Raw genomic sequence first — 23336 nt, 5'->3', positions numbered from 1 at the left:
CGTTACCGGCGGGGCCGGGGCCGTTACGGGGGAGGATGGGGCCGCGCCGGGCGCTGCTGGCCGCGCTGTGTGAGTGAGAGCCCCCGCTCCCCCCCACCCCGCGGTCCCCCCCCGCAGGGACCGACCCCAGCAGCCTCCAGGCCCGGAAACCGACATGTGCGGGGAACTGACGTCACACCCCGCAGCTGACGTCACACCCTGGAAACTGACACGATGGGCTGCGGAATGACATCACGCCCTGCGGCTCGTGTCACGCTCCGGACGCTGACACCACGGGCTGCAGAATGACGTCCCGGCTGCAGACGGGCGCCGCGGCGCGCAGTGCCCTCGGGCCGGCGGCTGCGCTCCCAGGGCCACGCTCCCCCCGCGCCCCGCGGGCCCCGGGGTGTCGTGGCTGGTGACGACCCCAGGGAAGGGCCACGAGGCGTCCTGGCGCGGGAGCCCGTCTGTCCGCAGGCTGGCCTTGGGCCAGGGGGGAATCGTTCCTCCCGGCTGCTTGGTGGGGATGATTTTGTCCTCCCAGCACGGCACCCCGTCTGGCAGCAGCAACCCTGTGGAAGGGTTTAATATTCACTTAGTTTGTGCTTTTTGTCAAGGGGTAAATCCTGCTCTCGGAGGCTGAGGGGCTGCAGCCGCTGCTGGCTCCCTTTTTCTCTGCGGGCCGGTTGTGGTGGCCGGGCTCTGTCGATACGCTGGCGTGTGACGCTGTATCACGGCAGCTGCGCAGTGGGGACAGGGATGCTCGCAGGGACGGAGCAGGTGGTGTGGCTCCCTCCGACGTGGGCTTTTCTAGCGTGGTTGTGGATGTGTGGGGGTGCCCGGCCTCTCTCAGCCCCGTTTCTGTTCCTGCAAGGTGGGTTTGTTCAGCTGGAGCTCGCTCTCGTGCTCCCATCATACAATGCTCATATTCACACCTCTAATCCAGCAGAAGCAAGTGCACATAATTTTGTTTTTTCTGCACAAGTGTCTGGATACTTTAAAATAAACCGTGGGCAAATGGTATTAGTGTAGAAAGTAGCGTTGGTGAACCTCTCCAGGTAGAGACCGCGTCTCTCCATGTGGGTATAAAGGTGCCTGTCACAGGCACATGCAATTCTCACTGTGTCTGACGGGCACACCCGTGGTGATACTAACTTGTGGTTATAATTGAAAAACAAATTCTTTCTCTAGGTTTGCAAATGCTGCTGCACATCATGGTTCCCGAGCGGCTGCTCTCAAAACCAGCTGGAGAGACGGTACTTAAGTAATGAAGCGTGCGGTGGTTGTGTGCGAGTGGATATACACACGCAGGAACGCGGTGTGCGACAGCCGAGGGGTGACTGCCAGAGGGACAGTTTTAGGAAACCGTGTTCTGCCTGTGCCGGTGATGGGGGGGACCACGCTCTGCTGAGCGCTTGCGCTACCCTCGGAGCGTGCTTTTCCATGCTCCTCCTTCCTCATTCTCCTTTTCTCTGCTTTTCCACACGCGCAAGGATGTGGCGTCCTACGTCCTGCAGATCGAGGGGAGGCCGTACACCGTTCACCTGCAGCAGCAGTGAGTTGGCCCTGCCGCTGCCTCGCCTGGCGGCTGCTGGGCTGGGGACTCTGACCATTTCAGAGCATTTTCAGAGGATTTTATTGGTTTCCTGTTCTAGATTCTTTATATCGGATGATTTCAGGATTTACACGTACAATGAGAATGGATCTTTGCGCTCTGACTCGCCCCGTATCAAGGTAACAGTAACTTGCTTGAGATATCTGCTGCTGCCTTCTTCCAGGGTCGCCCCCCTGTTCAGAATTTGGGGGACATCACTGGTTACCGTGGGGGAGCAGCACTTCCCCTCTTCCTCCACGTTTGCTTCCTAATCACGGCAGGAGGTGCTGGGGTGATAAAAAGTTTTCCTTGCAAATGCATGGTCAGGTTCGTGTCTGTGAAGGTTTTGGGAGTTCCTGAGTTTGCTCAGTTCAAAGCTTCTAATCCTGTCCATGGCTACTGTTCCTTACGGAGAGACCAGGGGAGCCCCCAGCCACAGCGACACGGCTCAGCACCGGGCAGGGCAGCTCCTTATCGTGAGGACGCCACATCCTCACGTTAAGATTTGGTTTTAATTACTTGAGCAAAAAAAAGATTGTCCACAAAATCCTTGTTGTGCCATCACCTGCTGGGGTTACCTTCATGGCCACAGAAGTGGCTCCTCGTCCTCTGTCGTAATGTAGGGCGGCTGCCACTACCGGGGGTACGTCGAGGGCTTCCCCAGCTCGGCAGTGACCCTCAGCACCTGCTCGGGGCTCCGGTAAGGAACCGCCACCCCCCGGCGATGCCCATTCGTGCTCTGGCTGCCTCGCTCCGCGGCAGCTGGGGCTGGGGCTGGTGACAAATGGCCGGTGACAAATGACACACCATCACTGTGGCAGGGGCTTGCTGCAGTTTGAGAACGTCAGCTACGGGATTGAGCCCCTGGGTCATTCTCCTGGGTTGGAATACATTGTGTACCGAGTGAGGAACGAGAAGGCGGCGGGTTCCCTCCTGGCCACCAGCCCCCCCGAGGGAGGGCCGGGCGGGCTGACAGCAGAGGAGATGGCGAGCAAAGCCCCCGGAGGGGACCGAGTGAGTGGGCGTCTGCTCCCGCGGTGGGGCCGGTGTCCCCGTCACACGAGGGGGGCTCCGATGCCGCAGGGAGCTTTGGCCGGTGGTGTCTGGATGGACGGGGGGGCAGGGGGGCAGGTTTAGGAGTGCCAGTGTGTGTGATGGGGTGTCGCGTGGGTCGTTACTCATCTAGTGCCTAATGAGAGGCCTCACCAGGGGCTACAGGGTTTATGGATGGATTTGTAAAAGCGGGGATATTTCTCACTCCGTGCGGACGGTCAGCAGCGATGCACTGGCTCCTTCGGCCACAGGGTTCTTGTGCGTGTCCCAGGGCCCCGCTGGTCACCTTAGCCGAGAGCCAGCGTCATTAGCGAAAGGCTTCAGCCTTGTCCTGAGGCTTCGTACACGGCTTTTGCTTCCTGCTCTGCAAACAAAATCAGCAGATGGCAATGCCTTCTGGAGGGTTTAGTGTCTCAGACAAGTCATCATTTCTGATGCCTCATGACTAAATTAGTGAAATGAATTATTAACAGTGAAGAATATTTTTTTTTCCAGTCAGGGTCCAAATACCGGAGGGAGATGGCACTCTACATAGTTTTGGAAAGGGCTTTGGTAAGTCTGTGTCGGTCGGTTCCCGGTCTGTGTTTGCTTTGCCCTTGCTCGAGCTGCCGTAAAGCCTCGCATGGTCCTGCCTGGCCCTGCGCGCTCTGCGCCTGGTGGCCACATGTCAGTGGCTGGGAGCCACCCTGAGAAAGATCGTGGTAACCCCATAGATAGAATCTCGTGTCCTTTTTCAGTTCGACTACCTGGGTGCAGACGAGTATGTTGTGACACAGAAGATAGTTCAGATCTCCAGCTTGCTCAACACTGTAAGTGTTTTGATTTATACGTACTGAGATGGAAATTCTGATGGCTTATTTCAGCCTACTAATGGATAGGTATTGGTGCGATTTGTCTAATTTTGGAGAAAATAATAATTAAATGTGCTTTCCGGAAATGCGGAATCTCAGCTTTTTAGCTTTGGACTTTTTGCCGTAGTCTGTCAGAGGTCCCAGTTTGTGTGGGGCTCGCCCAGACGAGGGCAGGAGGTGTGGAGGGGACTTTACCCCTCGCGGTCCCGCACAAACCCTGCTCTGGCGCAGTGCTGCCCAGAGGCCAGCGGTGCCGGCTCCTGCAGCCCCGAGGGCACCGCGCTGTCCCGCAGCTCCTGCTGCCCCGAGGGACCGTCCTGCGCCCGCCGCCCCCGCGGCTCCTTTCCGTCTCCCTGTCTCAGGGGAGCGCGTGGATTTTTTCCCGGCCTGTGCAGTACACAGCGTACACGGTTGGGTGAGCGTTTGACAGGGAATACAGTGTCTCCTCCTGGAAACCTAAAAAATGCAGACAAGGACAAATTTGTGTATTCTGTATGTTTTATTATTTAACATCTCTATTCAAGCTCAGGTTGTCTTTGGGTTTATTAGATCCTGCTTACTGAACCATTGGTTTTTTTCTGTTTTGGACACACTTCTGTGTCGTTTTTACATTTCCTACACCTTTTTCATGACAGACGGACAAAGCAGTCATCAGTTGCCACCTGCTCCTGTCTGTTTTCCTGCGGCAGAGTGGCTGCTAGTGAGAACAAACATTTAAACAGCACTTGAAATGAAACACATGGGAGCAGCCACTTCTCTTGTTAAACTTTCAGATGTTCAGGCCTCTTAATCTAACCATTGTGCTGTCCGCCGTGGAGGTCTGGATGGATGACAGTACACTTAAGAAAACGGGGAGCGGAGGGGATGTGCTGGCGCGGCTGTTGAAGTGGAAGCAGACCAGCCCCATTCTGCACCCCCACGAGGTGCCATATCTGCTGCTGTAAGAATAAATTATTGTCGTTATTTAAAAGCAGGGAGTTACAACCTGCCAAGTGCATGTACTTCTGAACAACAGAACTTGCTATGACCGTGATGCCTCTTGTAAAAATTGAGCGAGAACGCGGTGAGGTATTGCGAACGTACAGTGAGATCTGCCCGAGCTGGGCAGGACCAGCTGCCTCTGGCCGGGGCTGGCAGCGGCGGGGGTCCCGGCTGGGCGGCCGGTGAGCGCGCGGCTGTTGCAGGTACAGGGACCGAGCGGAGTTCGTGGGCGCAACGGCTCTGGGGAAGGCGTGTCAGAGAGACGCTGCTGGCGCAGTGGCCGTGGTACGGTGTCACCTGCGCCCCGACAGCCCGCGCGTCCCCCGCGGGCGGCAGGGACAGGGACGGGCGGCAGCAGCCGCGGCCGGAGCTGGGGTGCCGCCGGGGTCTCGGCAGCCGCGGCAGCCCCGCTCTCTCTGCCTCTAGTACCAAAGGGCCGTGATGCTGGAGTCCTTCTCCGCCCTCCTGGCCCAGCTGCTGGCACGCAGCCTGGGCGTAAACTACGACGACCCGCGAGAATGTCGCTGCCCCGGGAGCGTCTGCGTCATGACCCTGGAGGCGCTGTGAGTCGGCCGGTCCCGTCCCGGCACGCTGCGGGGGCTGCGGGGGTGGGCAGGGTGTCCCCTCATCGGAGGTGGCTTGGGCGCGTTTTGCTTCGGCTGGGCAAGACCCATTCCTTTTTTTGAGTGTCAATGTTTAGAAATGGAATGTCTGGAAATCTGAATTCCTGCCTAGTGCCTGTCAGCGCGATAAAGGCCAGCTCGGTAAGCCAGCGCTGCCTGCGACCTGCCCGCGCGCTCGCTGGGGAGCTCAAACGCTTTTGGTCTTTGAGAGCGTTAGGGGCAAGTGGGGGGCGCAGCCCAGCCGAGTCCGCTCGCGGCGGAGCATCCCCTCCGAGGCCCAAGGGGCCGGATTGACACAGGGGTGTGTGCATGTGGGAACAGGGATATGTAGATACCAACATGAAGAGACCGGTCAAGCTGAATGTCAGTTCAGATCTGATTTTCTTAGTATTGGGAAAAGAATAGCCAATGAGAAAATAGGAGTTAAAATAAAAACATGTTCTAATTACTAGAAACCCTGAGATATTTTGGCCTTGCGTTTTATTATCTCAGTCATAAAAAATGCAATGTTTGTTTTAGTGAATATTTTTGAGAAGTAATAGTCGTATTTGCTTTAAATGGGAAAGCGTGCTTTTCCAGCACTACTGCCTGTGTTATTAGTCATACGCGATTTGAACCAAGTTTTACAAAATGATTGCGTGTTGAATATACTGTAAAATAGCATCTCTAGAGCCATATCCTGAAAGGAACTTGAAACATTGTGAGAGAAAAAATGGAGGTCTTCTTACTATAGGAATGATAAAGTATAAAGTAGTGATTTGACTTGAGAAATGGGAAGTTTTCTTTTCACAGGCAGGACATTTCTGAATGCTTCTCAGTCTCCGTTAATAATGCATTGTAGAATCTCGTTTGGCACTTGACCTGAAAGACACCCAGGGGACCATTGCGCCTCGTGCCAGCACCTGAGCACGTCCTTGGACCGCACAGAGCTTTTGAGAGAGCAAACAGGGGCAAATGTGTTAACACATACATGGAAAATTGCTTTATTTCAGACGTGTCAGTGGGGCAAAAGCCTTTAGCAACTGCAGCATCAGGGACTTTGAAACCTTCCTGAAGCAGAACAGGAACTGCCCCTTCATCAGGCACACTCTGCGTCAGCCGTCCTACCGCGTCACCATCTGCGGCAACGGCGTGGTGGAGCCGGGCGAGCAGTGCGACTGCGGGGCGGCTGAGGTGGGTGCGTGCCCTGGCGCAGGGCTGCGCTCTCTTCTGCCCCGGAGAGTGGGCTCAGGTGCTGGCTACAGCATCTCCGTGGTACCACGCAGACGTGCAGCGTGGCTGCTCTTCCCTCGGCTCCTCCGAGGAACCCGCTCTGCTAGGAGCAAGCAGTCCTCCTGCAGATGGGGCCCTTTGCAGCAAATAATGATTTCTGGTGCGTTTGCAGGCCTGTGCGTTAGACACATGCTGTACCCCCCAGTGTAACTTCAGAGCAGGAATGCAGTGCTCCTTGGGACCATGCTGTGAACATTGCCGGGTAAGGTGTGTCCATAATTATCACAAGTTAAGCCATTTTTAAGCCTTGGGGCAATACTAGTTTCTACAGTAGTGCTGTCAACCAGCTTTCTGGTTTTGCTCAGACGGGCATTTCAAAAGACCTAGTGATATTTGTGCTGCGTTTTATCTCTGGATTATGTTGTAGTGGATGTCAGGTAAGGCACATTTTTATAATTGTCACAAGATAGTTACGTAGTTTTGGAGAAACAGTATGTTCCCATGCCGAGGGATGGAGACAAACTTTCTGCTGCGGAGAGATTCCCGGGGAAGGGCTTTCCAGCTCAGCCCCCTGAACCCCCCGGAGGGACATTGCTGGGGGAAGAGTGTCTTGGGCAGTGCCACACGCGTGTGAGGAGCTGGGTGCCCCAGAGCTGGTCCCGAGGGACCGCGGACGTGTCTCCTCGGGGGCAGCGTCGGCAGGGGCTGTGTGGGGCCGAGCGGGGCCCAGGCCGGTGGGTGCAGAGGGACGGCGAGAAGAATCCTTTCTGCCTCCTCTGCCAGTTCAAGCGGAAAAACTCGCCGTGCCGCCCCGCCGCCGACGCACAGTGCGACCTGGCCGAGTTCTGCAACGGGTCCTCCGCGTCCTGCCCCCCCAACCTGTACGTGCAGGACGGGCACGGCTGCGAGCACGGCACCGGCTACTGCTACAAGGGACGCTGCCGGTCTCCGGACCTGCAGTGCCGGCAGCTCTACGGGAGAGGTGAGAGGCTGCTCGGTTGCCACGAGCACTAACGTCGAGCTCCAGGGCTGGCGTAGGGCAGAAGGCGGCATCCACGCACCATGGGTGCCCACCCTCTCTCTCGCGTGAATCTGGGGAGGTTGGGGACAGCCGGGACTATGTGGTGTAGGGAGGGGCAGAGGAGACTGCAGGATGGATGGATGGATGGATGGATGGATGGATGGATGGATGGATGGATGGATGGATGGATGGATGTCCCACATTGTGGGGAGGGGAACGGGCCATCAGCAGAGGGTGATGGTTTCCATGGGGATGTCAGGCTGGCACAGCCACGCACGCCTCCCTGCCTCCTCATACCCTGATGCCGTTGTGGAAGGTGTTTCGCACTGGTCAGGCCGTTCCACCCCTGGGAGATCTGTCCCACAACCCAAACAGAGGTGTCTAGAGATGGGACTGGAGCGATAGCCAAGTATTCCTCTGTCCAAAGGAAAACTGAGGCGAGAACTGATAAGTGTTAGAGGCAACAGAGGTCTCGTAGTCTGTATTACCCTCAGTGGTAACCAGTGTTATTTCTAAACTTCCAGGTGCAAAAAATGCTCCTTTGGCCTGTTATGAAGAAGTCAACAGTCAGCAGGATAGGTTTGGCCACTGTGGCAACCACCCAAAGGATGGCTATCAGCCCTGTTCCTGGCTGTAGGTTTCAAGGGAATGTAAAGTGTTGAATTGGGAATATTTATTTGATTTGTGCTTCTCTACTGTCGATGCAAAGTGATAATCTGTGAGAAGGTTGCCTTCAGTATGTTTTCCTCTTGCTGGGCAGAACTGACTGGCTGGATGCGCTCTCGGCGTTCTTTAGAGAAACAGCGCTGTGAGAAACTGGAGGCCTCCAAAGGTGACTTCGGCACACACCTACTGTGCTGGCCTTTAGCGTTGTGAGGGTTCGTAGGACAGCTTCTCCCTGGTGTCAAGGATTCAACTCTTCTGAAATGCCACTGTTATGCTTTGATTTTATCTAAATCCCCTCCCCAGGTTGTGCACCTCGACGTCTCCAGCACTGTGATCAATCAGATGCTGCGTTTACTGTTCTCATTTATTGTGCTAACAAATTTTTTAGGAATCTGGAATGTGGGAAGTTGGTATGTATATTCCCGAATCGTATTCCTTTCACAAAAGTCAAGGGCGCCATAATTTATGCTCAAGTGCAAGAACATCTGTGCGTGTCTTTCGATTTTATGCGGGGACCCACGGTGCTAGATCCTCTCCTGGTGAAAGAAGGCACAAAATGTGGTCCCGGAAAGGTAAGGAATATTCACAAGCATCTGGAAATGGCATAGAATGGTCACAACCACAACAGTTTTAGAAATAGTTGCTGTTTTGCAGAATGAGTTAAAGGTGGTCTTACTTACGTTTTTAATAATTATTGCCTCTGCTATTGACTTTGGATCATTCATTAGGGCTAGGAATCCTTTTTAGACTTATGGCGACTGTGGTAAAGGGTGGTGAAAAGATGCCAAGCAGGAATTTTTTCCTTTTGGTCTTTCAGGTTTGCATCAATGGCACGTGCCACCCCCATTCCGTCCTGAAGTATGACTGCAATGTGCAGGAAAAATGCCACGGGCACGGAGTAAGTGACAGCAAGGCAGTTAAGTTAGTGGTGTTGGTTTGAGGAATGTTGCTGAAGAGAGAGTGGTTCTCTCAAATGCCCCCTGGGGCTCGGCTGCGAGTTGCCCAGACCTGTTGGTTGGGCTGACACTTGGCCTCTGAAAGCATCACGCGGTAACAAGTTATGAGGTAGGAATTAAGTGAGGCTCCCCCCCCACCGTCTGTCCCAAGCGCAAAATAAGTGAGACAAAGCGGGTTGGAGTATTTGTTTGTCTAGATCAGTAGAAAACTGGAAAAGAGTATCTGGAGAGGATTTAACTGCACATAACTGACACGGTGTTGGAACCGTCAGCGTAGCTGTGCGAGGGGAGGGGCGGCGTGGTGGGGGCGCAGGGGAAGGCGGAGTGGGCTCTCGGGGGGCCGGGGGGTGCTGGCTGTGCCCGCAGCGCGGGGTGTGCAGAGGAGAGCAGGGGCGCGTGGGGACCAGCAGTCCCGCGGAGATGGAGCACGGGTCCTCAGGATATTTTTACAACGAGGGATGTTTTCTGCCCTCCCTGGTCCTGGCAGGTGTGCAATAACCTGAAGAACTGCCACTGCGACCCGGGCTGGAGCCCCCCCCAGTGCAAGACCCGAGGGTCCTCCGTCGGCGGGAGCACCGACAGTGCCCTGGGCCCCGGTGAGTGCCGCGGACAGGCTCTGGGTGCCCCGTGGTTTTACCGGGCACAACAGCGGCTCTCACGGCTGAGCAGACGGCCCGCGGCATCGCCCGGCCTTTACCCGGAGCCGTACCTTTGCTTCTCTCCCCAGACGATATCAAAAGAAGAGATATGAAGATCTGGCTGCTGCTGAGCTTCGGCGGCGTCCTCCTCGCCCTGGTCTGCAGCACCGTCGTGATTATGAAGTGGAGCCGGCTGAAAAGGTTCTGTGCAAGGAGGGGGTCGCAAATGGATGGGTAAGGTGATGTTAGTTACTTAATGCAAATCCTCCATTCTGGGGGTGGGAGACAGGCAGGGGGCACGGAATTACTGTAAAAGTTGGTGAGTGGGATTTACAGCCTGGGCAGAGACGGGGAAGTGGTGCCTGGGAGACAGAAACTGTTTGTTGGTAAACTGGGAATGTGTGTTGGTCATCAAGGCAAGAAACTGGCAAACAGGTGGCTAAAATTCACAAATGTAGGAGGAGCAAAACTGCGAGTGGATTTCCTGGCACCGAGCACACTGTCTGTGTGCAAGAGCCGGAGGAAATAGGTTTTCTGTTTGCTAATTCGGACTGGAAAAGGGGAAAAGTAGGATACAGGAGAAGCTGCAGGTCCCAGTAAACACGGAGAGTGACAGCGCGCTGGGTCCGATGCAGACAAGGAGAGCGAGTGGGAGCAGGGCTGGGACAGACACGGGGGACACCGGGGCTGAGGCACCGCTGCGGGTCTCCGTGCAGCCCTGCGGCTGAGGAGGGCAGCGACGGACAGGACACGGACATGTACGCGGAGCTGGACACAGAGCCGGGGACGGGGCTGCGCCACGGACATTAATAAAGGCGTTGGACGGAGCTGCGTGTGGTCCACACCTGGGTGGGCTGGGGGTGCCCTGCCCAGCGCCGGCACACCCCGCAAACACAACCCCTCCAGCCTTCCCTCGGGAAGGACGTGCCCAGTTGTGCCCCCACCTCAGGGCCCTTGGTCCCAGCTGACCGCAGGCAGAAGCACAGGGGAGGGGGCGCAGAGAAGCAGCAGCACCGGCACCGCGTCGCTGCCACCCTGCGCTTTCCCGCGCTGCGACGGAGCAGCACCCACCGCAGGGAGGGCACCGATCTGTCGGGGGGACAAAGGCAGCACCGCGCTGGAGCAGCCGCCTCCGCCACGGGGGCCCTTTCAGGCTCGTTTCATTCGTCTCCAGCCAGACAGGGGCATCAGCCTCCCTGGCAGTAACCACCCAACGGGCTGGAGTTCTGCTCCTGTGCAGCGCGATTAGGTCAGAAGCCCACAGACCCTCACTGCGAGGAGGTGTAATTACCCTCCTGTCCTGCAGACCCAGCACAGGACACGGGACAGGGGTTTGGCATTGCCAGGACCCTGGGGAAAGCCAGCTGCAGAGCCAGCGTCCCTGCACTGCCACCAGCACGCCGGGACGCTTCCATGCAGCCTCCCAGGGCGACCCGGAGCATCCCGGCAGCTCCCGGGGGAGGTCCCAGGGGGTGACAGCTCACAGCCCCTGCCCACGGCGAGGGAGCTTCCCTGAGCCTTCCCCATAGGTGGGTGCCCGCGGGGACGGAGATCAATGTTTGCTCCACGACAACTCCTTATCGACAACCTTTAACCGTGTTTGCTCGGACCCTCTGGCCATTGGGTGGCCAGACACCGGCTCCCCCCAGGACAAGGTACGCGCCCGTGGCCGGGGCGCGCGGTGCTGGCTCAGCACATACCGGGAGCAGGGCAGCCAGCGCGTCTCCGCCGAGCCAGAGCATGTCCCGGCCCTGCGGGCAGTGCCCGGTAATGGAGACCGGCGAGGGCATGGAGGAGACCCCGCTGCCACTGGCGCTGACCAGGTTCCAGCTCTCCGAGGAGTACGGCTTCCTTCTTCCCCATCCTCTGGTAGGAGACGGCTGCGCCATCGCGGCTGCGTGCTACAGGAGACCGAGAACAGAAAAATAGAGGGGTTGGTGAGCGGCTTTCTGGTTGGGCTTCAAGTTAATGCTGCTCTATAACAGTTTATAAAAAGCAATGAGGAAGGCACGTGTTGTTTTGGCTTAGACAGTTTCATAGGACAAACCCCTCGCTTTAAAAATGATTAAACTGGCTGCAGCAAGTGGCCCAGGGGAGAGGAGAAGGAGCTTTGCAATTCACACATTGGCCTCGGCGTTGCAGGATTTCAGGGAGGAGGCGGCGAGCAGTCAGACTGCAGGTCTCCCGTGCTGAAAGCAGCGCCGTTTATCACGGGGCTCACTTCGCAGTGGCCGCGCTCAGGGACAGGCAGATCCTTGTTTATCATCCATTACTTCGCGATCGCGCAGGCTGGTATTACAAGAGGGGGAACCTTGTAGGGGGGAGCCCTCCCTTCCCCGCAGGTGCAACCGCAGACCCACCAGAGCCCCAGGAAAACCTTTGCAAATGCGACGGAGCAGGACAGTGAAAGCCCCCCCGGCCAGGCGATGTCCGACACGGCCCTCCCCGGGGCTGCCCAGCCCCATGGCGAGTCACGGCCCCACTCCAGCCCTCTCGTGCGTCCTCGGCTGCCGTCACTCCCCCGATTCCCCTTGCAGCCAGAGCGGGGACCGGAGCAGGAGGGTTTGGACATTGTCTCTCAGCCAGCCTGAACTCTGAAGAGTTTACCCAAGCTTATCTCCAGCCCTCTGTTCCCTCCTGCTCCCCTCCCGGCACCCCGCCGTACCCCAGCACGGGGTGGGTGGGCTCCGTCTGCCTCTGCAGCAACTCGCTGGGGGATGCTCTGGTCCCCAGAGCTGCATCGGCGCAGGACCACTTTGGCCATCCCATTGCACCCTGAGCTGCTCAGGAACCGGGGGAGAGAAGAGCCACAGCCTCGGGACACCGTGTGCTGCCAGTCCCCCTGCGTTTACAGCCCCCCTCTCGCCTCTCTCTACCAAGACAGAGCTGCCAGCGCCCTACGGTCCCTGGATGGAGATTGCCCACGACCTGCCCCAGCTGATCGCGAGCCGTCGGCTCCGCTCACAAGTCCACCAGGTACCGTGTTACCTCTCCTCGCTCCGGCGTGCTCAAACCTTGGCCGGACACAGCAGTGTCTGCTGAACGCATGGAAAAGCAAACCAACAGCAAAGCCGCGTCCGTCGGCATAGAAATAACCCCTGCGGCAGACCCCAGGGAGCGCGGGCAGCCGAGGCCGCGAGGGCTGGAGCGTGGCGTGCGGTGGCAGGGGAAACCCTCTAGCTGTCACAAGAGCCATGGCTCATCCCGGCCACGCTCCGCACCGAGGAGCTCAGGCGCTCCAGGAGCCCCCGGCCCCGGGAGAGGGACGCCTTTTTGAGTACAATGCTGCAGTTTACTGTCAATGCCCACAACCAGCACGAGCAAATCAATAACAAATCCTGCAGAGGGGGGAGGGAACGGAGGATTTTGGGGCCCAGCAAGGGTCTCTCCCTGGCTGGCAGGGCAGCCCCCACTGTGGAGGCCCTTGGCACTGCCTGCGGTGCCCCTTGCTCCCAAGGGTCTCTCTGGCAGATGCCGCAGCTGAGCACCCGGCACCTCCGAGGGCGCGAGGAGCTGCACTTGGCACATCTGGTGCTCAGCTTCATCACCATGGGCTACATCTGGCAGGAGGGCGAGGAGGGCAGCGTGAAGGTAAAAGCAATGCAGAACAGGTTCACCCGCTCCTTGGGATCCGATGCTGCTCCGCTGGGACTCATCCCATGGGAGCAAAGCCCCACTCCTGAGGCTGCAGCAGGAGCGTGACCCCTCCTGCCTGGCCCGGGCACCTTTCACCAGCCTGACAGCGTCCCCGTCTTCTCCTGTGCTTTGTGCCCTTCAGGTCCTGCCCCGAAATCTCGCCATCCCCTTCTGGGAGGTCTCACAGGCCCTCGGGCTTCCCCCCATCCTCAGCCATGCGGACTTTGTGTTGGCCAACTGGAGGAGGAAGGACCCCAACGGGTAAACTGCTGGCAGGTCCCATCCAGCACAACGGGGATAAACAGTCCCCAAACTGCTGCTGTTTTGCCAAAACCCACTGAACCCCCCCCCACCACTGGGGTCTCATGGAGAAGGTCTGGGGAAGGGTCTTGCAGGGGGGAGTGGTGGTCTCTGGGGCTGCCGGCGCTGCAGCCGCGGGTGCAGACATGGGCGCCCAGTGGGGAAATGGCTGCCCCCGGGACCGTCCCCCCCCCGGGGACGGAGCTTCCCATGGGGCAGCGACTCATTTTTCTCCCACAGAGCACAGTCCATTGCTGTAACGATTTATAACGTCTCTCTCTCCTTTTCTTGTGCATTTGTTGGCAATAACCAAAATGCCTTCAGGTCTCTGGAAATCGAGTAAGTATTTAAGATGCTTATTTATTTTCTAACAGTATTAGTTTTGTTTGAATTGGCTTAGCACTCCAACACTGCGGGGCTCTGCTTAGGTCGAACCTATCTCTTGATATACGAGCACGACAGAAACAGCTCAGCCTTTGGCACGCAAATGCCACTGCAACAACAGCAAAGCGCTGTGACTGCGGCTGAACCGTGGGCTGCTGGAGCCCATGCAGAGCCTGGCCCCCACGGGCCAGACCGTTAGCCCAGTGAGTCCGTGGGGAGGGTCACAGCTCCCCCCAAACTAGAGCAGCCCCATCCCCTTTTGCTCTGTGCCAGCTCCTCTCCGCCCGGGGTGCAGGTGAGAGGATTTGGAGCCGGGAGGGTTTTGCTCTGATGGCTCAGCGTTTCCCGGGGCGTGCGGGGAAACCCCGACCAAGAGCCCTCCTGACCCCCATGCGCTCGGCCGCTCTGCCGGTCGCCCCTGCAGGAACCTGGACACCATCATCTCGCTGCCCGGGGGAGAGAGCCTGCGGGGCTTCATCCTCGTCACCTTCCTGGTGGAGAAGGCGGCCGTGCCTGGCATTAAGGTAGGGCCCTGCTGTGGGAGCCAGCTGGGGGGCGTGGGCCTTCCCTCCTGCTGTGCCCCACAGATCTTCGCTCACCCAGAAAGCGCCCGTAGGCACGCACCCACGAGGTGCCCCCGTCCCCTGCACAGGCACCCACGAGGTGCCCCTGTCTCAAAGGCCAGGGGAAGGGGCAGAGCTGGCAGGGGGGGCAGCAGGTACACAGACATCGCAGCCCCCTCACCACTTCGTGCTCTCCCTCCTCTCCTCCGGCAGGCAATCGTTCGGGCCATTCGTGCCATCCTGCAGCTGGATGAGGAGACCCTGCACCAAGCCCTGCAGGAGCTGGCAGAGGCCATCGGGGACATGAGCAAGGCGTTGAAACGGATGCACGGTAACAGCAGCTCCTGCCCTCACGTCGCCGAGCACGCTTTAGCTCATCAGACGCGTCAGCGTAAACGTGCTCGTATTTGCCCCATAGAATCTCTCCGGAGGGATGGAGCGGGAGGAAGCGGGAGCACTGCCATGCGGGAAACGCCGAGGCAGAGGGAAATAATTGCCTTTTGCCTGCAGTAACATCTATGATCTGATTTCCTCCTAGATTACGTGGATCCAGCAGTATTTTACGCCGTGATTCGGATCTTTCTCTCCGGGTAAGTGCGGTGCCTTTATCTCCAAAGCCACCGTGTGGGCAGCTCCCGGGCCGGGGGCAGCAGGGGATGTGGGGAAGGGACAGCCCAGATGGGGTACGGGGTCCCCGGGGGTGGGGAAGGAACCGGTGCTGTGTCTGGCAGCGGTGGCCCCAAGACCATCCCTCCAAATCATTCCTGCTCTTGGCCGGAGCAGTTTTGACAGCAAAAAACTAATTTCTCTTTACTTCAAACACAGAGTACACAAAGCTGCAAAGCTGAGTGGGGTCTCTTCACTCTGCATCTAGAACAAGCTTCTTGGTGTTGCTCCATTACAATCCCATTAATTAAAAAAACCCAATCCCCCAAATACCGAAAAAAGTCAGTTGGCCAAGGCAGAAACGAAGCCACGAGAGCCCAGCGCTGGGGGCTGGCCATCCCTCACCTTCCCTGCGGGGCTGGAGCATCCCCAGCTCTCCGCTCCCGGGCTTCTCAGGGGGGTTCTATTTTTGTTTCTCTTCAGCAAATCTCAGCATTCCTAAGTCAAAAGGCTCCATGCATCCTCATTAGGTTTCGCTCATTTTTCATCCAAGCTGACCTCGTCTTGATGGTCATCAGCCTGGAAAAACATGCCTTTTAAATTCCCTTCTGCTTATAAGAACTTCCCACTAGTAAAGGTTACTATAAATACATCCCTGGGAGAGCTAAAAATATTGTGGTATTTGATAATGAATCTATTTTTCTCTGCATTTTGTGCAAAATCTGCTCCAGCAGTCAAACAGCCCCAGCAGCCAGCACTGACAGCTTCATGAAATGGGGCATTTTTCACAAGGTCAAGAGATATTTTTGTGCCAGGCCCATTATCTCTCTGAAATTATAAGTCCTCTTTCCATTTGTGAGCAAGCATTTATCCATTTTTGCCCAACAGGCGGATAAAGCGGGATGCCAGGAGCTGTGAGTTAATGGTGTACGGGGGGGGGGCCCTGTGTTCCTGGGCTTGCTGAGGACGAGCAGCTTTACGAGAGGGAGGAAATCACATTACGGGCTGGTTCTCTGCCGAAGTAAATAAAGGCAGGCTGTCCTGCGTCGTCTTTAAAGACATCATGTCGAGAGTAACAAGAACAGACAAAAATCCAAAGTACAAACTTCAAGGGCTCGGAAGAGCGTTTGGGCGACTCTATCTGCCACAGAGGCAACCCCACTTCTCCTAACGGCCACCGGGATTTCAAGGAATTAGAATGTTAGATGCTGCTATCTGACTTTTCCCAGACAAGGGACTGTCCCCTCTCGCACACCCAAAGCCACTCTGCGGGTGCAAACCACCACGCGGCACCCCCCGAGCCAGGACCCCCCGGCCCCACGCCGTGGGGAGCTCCCCAGTGCGCGGCGATCCCGTAGAACCATCCCTGCCTCGTGGGCGAGGGATAATTCAGGATTTCTCCCTACACCCACGGCCTTGTCGTGCGCCTCGCTGCAGCGTTTGATTTCCGAGTTTATCTGGCGAGTGAGGACACGCCAAGGCCGAGCGAGGGGGAGGAGATCCATGGGCCGGGTCAGGAAGGTTTCCCTCAATCTTGCCAGCCCAGGGTCCCGTCTCGCAGCCCCCCCGTCACCAGCCGCCCCCGGCCGCTCTGCCTGACCCCCGTGTCTCCCCCCCAGCTGGAAGGACAACCCCGCCATGCCGCAGGGGCTGGTCTACGAAGGTGTCTCTGAGGAGCCCATGGCGTACTCGGGAGGCAGCGCGGCGCAGAGCACTGTCCTTCACGCTTTCGACGAGTTCCTGGGGATTCGGCACAGCGGGGAGAGCAGTAAGTCACGCACTTTTCCTTTTTCCTAAGCAAAAAGGGGCGAGGGAAGAACCAAGACAGAGCGATTCCCACGGCTGTGCCCGGATCTGCCCCTTGACAGGACACGCGCCATCTCCCCCTCGCAAATCCTGGTGGAGCCGGCCGGGAGGAGGCTCTGCCCGGTTCGTTAGGGAGGAAGTTTATAAAGGAGGCTCTGGCAGGCACTTCCTCACCGCTATAAATTCCCAGATGAACAGACTTTGCTTTTTGCGTGTCAACTTTTTACTGATGTTATATATGGGAGCAGAGCTCGCCAGCATCCTGCCAGTATCTGAGCTCATCCATTCACACAGCTTCGCGCTAGTCTGGCCCACGACAGAACGTGTTTATCAGAAATTAGCAAAACCACTCTAATAGCAAAAAAAACACCCAACCCCAAACAACCCAAAACCAAAAGGCTGAGAGCAAAGGCTAAAACCTGCCTTATAGGGTTAAGGTCGACCCTAATGGAGCACTGCCCTAATACGGGTTTTCTTTCTCTATTAATCGGAGGCACCGAGACAGCACAGGGGAGGGCAGGGGGCGGCGCAGGCTGCTGGTACCACCTGGCGCCGTGGTCCCTGCAGGCCAGTGCTCCCGTCCGGCCTCTGAGAGCTTCAGCGGCTTTAACCCACTTGCCCACAACTTATCTCTTCCTTTGCTGGTGTCTTGCAGACGCCTTCCTGCACAGGATGAGGGACTACATGCCCCCGCCCCACAGAGCCTTTGTGGAGGAGATCCGCCGTGCCCCCTCCCTGAAGCAGCACGTCCTCTCCTCTGGAGACGCAGGGCTCTGCGCGGCTTTCAACCGGTGCGTCTCTGCGCTGGCAGACTTCAGGTCCTACCACATCACCATCGTCACCAAGTACATCACCATCGCAGCAGCCAAAGCCAAAGCCGGGCGGGCAGAGCCGGGCGACGGGGCTGGTCCCTCCGCGGGGAAGCCCCCGTCTGCACTGGAGACCAAAGGGACCGGCGGGTCCCACATCTTCAGCTTCCTGAAGAGCGTCAGGGACACCACCAGGGAAGGGACGATAAGTGTCTGACTTGCCCTGAGGGTTTGCGAGGCACTGCTCAAAGCCAGTGCAGGAGGCCAAACTGGTCGGGTGTGGTTTTGCCAAAATCCGATTGCAGAGACCTTCACCAAAACCCTCTCAGCAGCCCCCTTCCTGCTCGTGCACATCTGGGACATGGGGAACGTGATCTGGGGTGTTGAGGGAGGAGAGCACCGCTGCTGATAACCCCCAAAAGGCACGCAGGGACTGCAGCATCCTTCCATGATACTGGGATGGGCACAGCATCCTTCCCATGATACCGGGATGGGCACAGCATCCTTCCCATGGCACCGGGATGCGCACAGCATCCTTCCCATGGCACCGGGATGCGCACAGCATCCTTCCCATGATACCGGGATGGGCACAGCATCCTTCCATCATACTGGGCTCAGCTCAGCATCCTTCCACGGCACCGGGAAGAGCCGTGTCCATCCAAGCCCTGCTTGCTGCGTCCCACCAGGCTCGCTGCCCCTTCCCCGGGGTCGGGGCTGCCGGCGCGGCTGGACCCGGCCGGGGTTTGTCCCGGCTGGAGCCCACACGGCGCCAGGGTCACAGGGACCAGTAAAGCGGCGCTCCCCAGACCCGCCGCGCTGCCGGGCCCCGTGTCCCTCGCGGAGCCGCGTCCCCGGCCGGCCCCGTCGCGACATCCCGGCGCTTCTCCATCGCGAGGTGGCGACAGAAACCTGCTTTTGGCTCCGCCGCCGCCGGGCTCCCCCGCAGCAGAGGAACGGGGCGGGGGGGGGCGGGTAACGCAAACCACCGGCGGGGTCTGGGGGGGCTGCGGTTGCCGCCTGCGGGGGTTCCCTGCGACCCGCCGCCTTTGGCACCCAGACACGGCCCCCCCCCCCGCCCCCAGCCTGGTCGTTTTGACACCAAACAGACGCGTTCCGCAGGAGCCCAGGGCCGCAGGCCCCGGTGGGTCCCACGCCGCCGAGGCAGGCTCCCGCCAGCGCTTCCCGCCGGCCCGGCCAGCCGGAGCCCGCACCGGCTGCTAACGGCGAGCCCGTTGCCGGCCCGCGGGCTCGGGGCTGCCCGGCGCTTCACTGTTACTTGTTTCGGTACGAGGCAGGTTATTTTCCGCTGAAATGCCACCGCCCGGTTTGAGTAACAGGCAGAATCTCACAAAGCTGCATCCGCAGCGGGACCGCAATTGCTCCCGGGGGAAGTCTGGGGACAAACGCCAGCTCTCCGGTCATGGGGACGATGCTGAAGGCACTCAAACCCAGGCGAGAGGGGGAAGCAGCCGAGGGAAGCGAGCAGGGCACGCGGGAAGGCAAGTCGAGGAGGCGGCTGCTGGCTTGGGGATGCTGCGTTAGGGCATAAGGTTTCACTCTGTTGCCAGCTTCGTTGCGGCTCCTGGTTTATTAAGGGCTCGGGTTGTCACAGGGGCAAAGCTGCAACATTTGGGCACACAGGATTCACATTCTTAAGTCTCAGTGAGCAATACCTGCTGTGGCAGGGGACGGGGGGACACACGGTTTCCTCAGCCAGCGAGGGAAAAATGCCTCAGACAAAGTGCCTTTCACAGCGACTGCGCACCCCCAAATTCCTTGGAATCGGCATCTTTAGGGAAATCAGGCCATATGCCTCCGTGTTTTGCCTGCCCGGGTTCTGCTGGCACGGCCGCCCGAGACAGGCTTCACACCCAATCAGTGTCTCGGTGCAAAAATAGCTCTGGCGGTGCCACTTCTCCTGCACCATCAGAAGAGAGTCAAGGTCCTTTGAAACGAGGCTTCATTCCCACGAGGGCGACAAAAAGCTCGGCACACGGCAGCTTGAATTATTAAAGCTCCTTGCGAAATTTTATTTTGTGCCCTCTTTTGAAAGGCCGTCTTAAAACTGGGGCTTAGGGGAGATATCGTCAGTAAACAACCTATGGGGACCTGTCAGCACCTTTAAATCTCTGCCTGGCAGCCCTCATTCTACTCCATCCTCATTTCTGAATAGCTGCTGCATATTTTATGTAGGAAATATTTCATTCTGATGATTGTCTTCATCTATTACATTTCAGACCGTTGCAGGAAAACAGCAAATTAAGACCGCGGAAAAAAAATAAATATCACTCTGGCCAAATGGAAAGCCCAGCCGGGACTGCAGGGAGCTGGTGCAGGCTGGCGCTGCGGGGGGCACGCGTGGGCTCCATGCGTGCTGTGACGTCCATGACCGCACGCCAAGGCCAGTACCAGGAGGGGGAAAAGGGTCCCCGTGGGGGGAATTTTATTCCCGCTGCAATCCCTGGCCCTGCCCCACACTGGACCAGCAGCATCACAGCCACGCTCCAACTGGGGAGGAAGGAGGGAGGATTCGTGCTGCCTTGGGGGAGAAAAGGGGAGCTGGGAAACCAGGGGAGAGATGCTGGAGGGCTCTGGAGAGCCCAGGGGCGACCCTGCACCCTCACCTTCAGCTCATTACTTTTGGGGGTTGAGGAAGGTGCCTAAAAACCGCACAGAAAGAGTCGGACCACAGTGTTCCCAGGTCAGCAAACTACAGAGCAAGGGCTCACCACATTTGGGTTCAGTTTAACAAACGCTTTGTGAGCGCCGCATCCAGCGCCAGCACACGCACTGATCAGATTCAGCCCCTTTAAAGTGGATTCAGGGAGGATCCTGCCGCGCTCGCAGCACCCAGACAGCGATGCACAGACCCTTCCCGGCTCCTCTCCTGGCGGGCTGGGACAGCTGCTTGGCGAGAGCTTTGATTTCTCTCTGTTCCCAAACCACTGCTGTCTAATACTGATCGCAAGACGCAGACATCTGAGGTCTCAGGTGCGTTACGACTGCAAGCACATTGCATTTAAATAATTTACGCCTATGCCTAAAAATGCCACAATACGTTTGGGAATAACAAACACGGTGCTCGGCGTTCATTTTGCACGCCGCGAAGGAACCGCACTGCGATGGGCTGATGGACAGTGAGACGGGTCTGCGACCCGGGGTCCCGCTCTGCTCTGAGGGTCCCTTTCGGCAGGCGCCGGGGGAACCCGAGCTCCATGGGGTGAGCCCAGACGCAGCTCTCCGCCACCTTTACCGAGCCACAGGTGTAGCAGCAATGTTCGGTCTCTGCTGCTCTGGTCCACTGCGCCCTGTTTCGAGCCCACAGCCGTTCCCCAGCCAGCCCCCAGCCCTGGCGGGGTGGCACTGCCCTCCTGCCACCAACAGCGATACAAAGAGCGGAGGAAATTTGGGAAGGGAGCTGTGACGGCTGGGACAACCTGAGCCCGGGGGGCCCCCGAGACGCCCTGCAATGGGACAGGCAGGGTTAAGCCCATTTCTGCAGCTATTTGATAAAGTGGATGTTTTTTCAGCAAAAGGAAACCAGCAAAAGAGCAGATCCCCCCCCTTTCAGAGCTGCCCCCCCAGACCTCAGCCCCCAGAGGCATTTCTCCGCAGTTAGGGACCACGGCAGCGTTGCTGGGACGGTACCACCTGCCCAGGCTCCCCAGGAACCAGAAGGATTTCGCACCATCTCCCACAGCCGGCAGCGCCCGCCGGGGCAGCCGGGACAGACCCAGCCTGGGAGCGGATGCAAATCCGGGAGGGATGTCACAGCCCTCGGCCACAACCAGAAAAGCAGCCGCGGACCCAAATTAGCGCCACCCACACAGAAAACTGTCTTATCACCGCAAACAGAGGCGCTGCCCCTGCGGCGCTGATGCACACATTTCCATTGCGAAGCTGCAGCTCGGGAGCCGCCCGGCAGCCCTGGCACGGCACTCCCGGCCCCGACCTGGGGGGGCCACCTTCTTCTTGACACCCCGTCACCCCCTTGCACTAAGCAGAGATTCCCCCGGTGATGCCTGACGGTGGGCCCTGTGTGATGGAGGAGGCAGCCCGGAGTGCACCCGAGGTGGCGGGAGGAGACCTCGCCTGGGCACACCTTCCATGCCACCAAACCTCGCAGGAGCCCGGGTTGGTCCCGGGACCTGCCCGCAGCGCGGTGGCCAGCCCTGCCCGCCCGGCTCCCCTCCGCTCCCTGCGCCGTGCCCAGCCTGGCCGCCGCCATCCCACCCACGCTGCTTGCTCAGACTTTCCGTCCTTCTCAATTGCTTTGGCCTCTGTCTCCCTCCTCGCCTTGCCCGCGTCTCACCCCGGTCACCTTCCACCGCGAAAAATCTGTGCAAAAGTTCCTGAGATGCCTCTGGGCGCTGGCAGCGCTGCCCCGCTCCCGGGGCGTCTCACAGCCCCCGGGCGGACACAGCCACGTGCTTTGCTGTGACTCCTGCCACCGCTTTTGTCCCCCCGAATATTTGAAATCGAACAAGAATACAAACATTTGTATTCTAGACACTTCCCAACCCCGACCTTATTTATCATACTTGGCTCTGCTCCTGGAACTGGGGCCAGAAGAGGCTCCGAACGATTTAGGTTATTTAACATGCTGTGCATAGATCAGTCTCGCGCTCCCCTCTAGCCACAGGTTTCCCTTTGTGGTTTGCTGCACACTTACTATGTCCATCAATATCCAAGTAATTAAAATCCCCCATTATCCGGGGCCTGGCTGCCTTACGAGCTTCTCATAAGCTATAAAATATTTCATGGTCAACTTTCCTTGAGTGCCCGGGAGGTCTGCAGCCCCATCTCAGGATCTCCGGCTGCTGTTATAACCCTGAAGGTCCCATCTCAAGCGCCGGCTGCTCCAGCCCCAAGTGTGTCTGCCAGGATTGCTCATTTTCATCCTCAGTTTTCTCTATCCGCTGGAATTTTGCCCTGCATCCCTGGCAGCTTGGCTGTGACGGACACCTGCCCCCGCTGACGACACTTCTACAGACAAGTCCTTGTCTCCTGGTGGGGCTCTCCTCTCCTGCACGGCTCGGCCACAGGTCTCAAAGCAATTTGTTAATAACAACCAGGTTTGCTTTGCAATTCCCCCTTGGGAGGGACAGGAGGGCACAGAAAATAATTGCCTTCACCTTCTCCCTGACACTGGCGCTTGCCCGGGGCCTGACGCTGCAGCGGGTGCATGCCCTGAGCACCGCATCCCTCGAACACTCGACCTGGCAAAAGCACAAGGAACGCGGAGGGTTTTATCTCTGCTCAGGGAATTACTCACCTTGGCAGGAGTGACTGCAGCCCAGATATGATTAAAGGACATGACTCAAGCCAAAAAGTGCTAATTACAGCAGAGAAGGAGGAGGAGAGAGGAGCTGCTAAATTACGCCTAATATGGGAAGGGAGTTAGGAACAGACTGAAAAGCCATCGCTGAGGAGATGATGAAGTCGGGGCTGTCCCAGCCTGGGGCCACCGTCACCGCCATGCTGGGGACAGGCCGGACACTGCGCCCCGAGGCGGCCACAGGCACCCGGCCAACATTGTTCGTGTTCTGCCGTTTGCATCACCCCGTTCTACCTCCCGCATCACTCCTCTTGCGGGCGCTTTGCCCAAGTGTCCCTGGGACCTGCCACCCCGAGCCCGGCAAGGGAAGGAACGGGATG

The 23336-nt window shown here is 58.1% G+C and overlaps 2 protein-coding genes across 3 annotated transcripts; both read left to right on the top strand.

The window, feature by feature from the left end:
- The first annotated feature begins 35 nt into the window (after positions 1–35).
- On the top strand, positions 36–10556 carry LOC128900151 (disintegrin and metalloproteinase domain-containing protein 2-like). Its single transcript, XM_054180931.1, is given in 20 exon segments — positions 36–69; positions 1171–1235; positions 1473–1534; positions 1635–1713; positions 2197–2273; positions 2395–2591; positions 3126–3178; positions 3364–3435; positions 4251–4417; positions 4662–4743; positions 4885–5021; positions 6074–6262; positions 6438–6555; positions 7077–7275; positions 7839–7947; positions 8369–8552; positions 8798–8878; positions 9424–9556; positions 9664–9808; positions 10291–10556. Coding segments are annotated over 20 exon segments (2277 nt in total). The 3' UTR covers positions 10385–10556.
- Positions 10557–11324: 768 nt separating this feature from the next.
- On the top strand, positions 11325–18167 carry LOC128900095 (indoleamine 2,3-dioxygenase 2-like). Of its 2 annotated transcripts, XM_054180864.1 has the most exons (10): positions 11325–11443; positions 12455–12550; positions 13046–13165; positions 13353–13471; positions 13835–13849; positions 14319–14418; positions 14671–14788; positions 14996–15047; positions 16683–16831; positions 17525–18167. In XM_054180864.1, exons 1-10 carry the CDS (start codon positions 11345–11347, stop codon positions 17893–17895), a joined length of 1239 nt encoding a protein of 412 aa, XP_054036839.1. In that variant the 5' UTR covers positions 11325–11344; the 3' UTR covers positions 17896–18167. The 2 variants fall into 2 exon arrangements, with proteins under 2 accessions (XP_054036839.1, XP_054036840.1); XM_054180865.1 differs by lacking the exon at positions 13046–13165.
- The last annotated feature ends 5169 nt before the right edge of the window (positions 18168–23336 follow it).

This window comes from Rissa tridactyla, chromosome 20 (assembly GCF_028500815.1).
Source record: "Rissa tridactyla isolate bRisTri1 chromosome 20, bRisTri1.patW.cur.20221130, whole genome shotgun sequence".
NCBI classification, from domain to species: Eukaryota; Metazoa; Chordata; class Aves; order Charadriiformes; family Laridae; genus Rissa; species Rissa tridactyla.
Note: the sequence above shows the minus strand (reverse complement) of the source record. Positions and strands in the feature narration are given on the sequence as shown.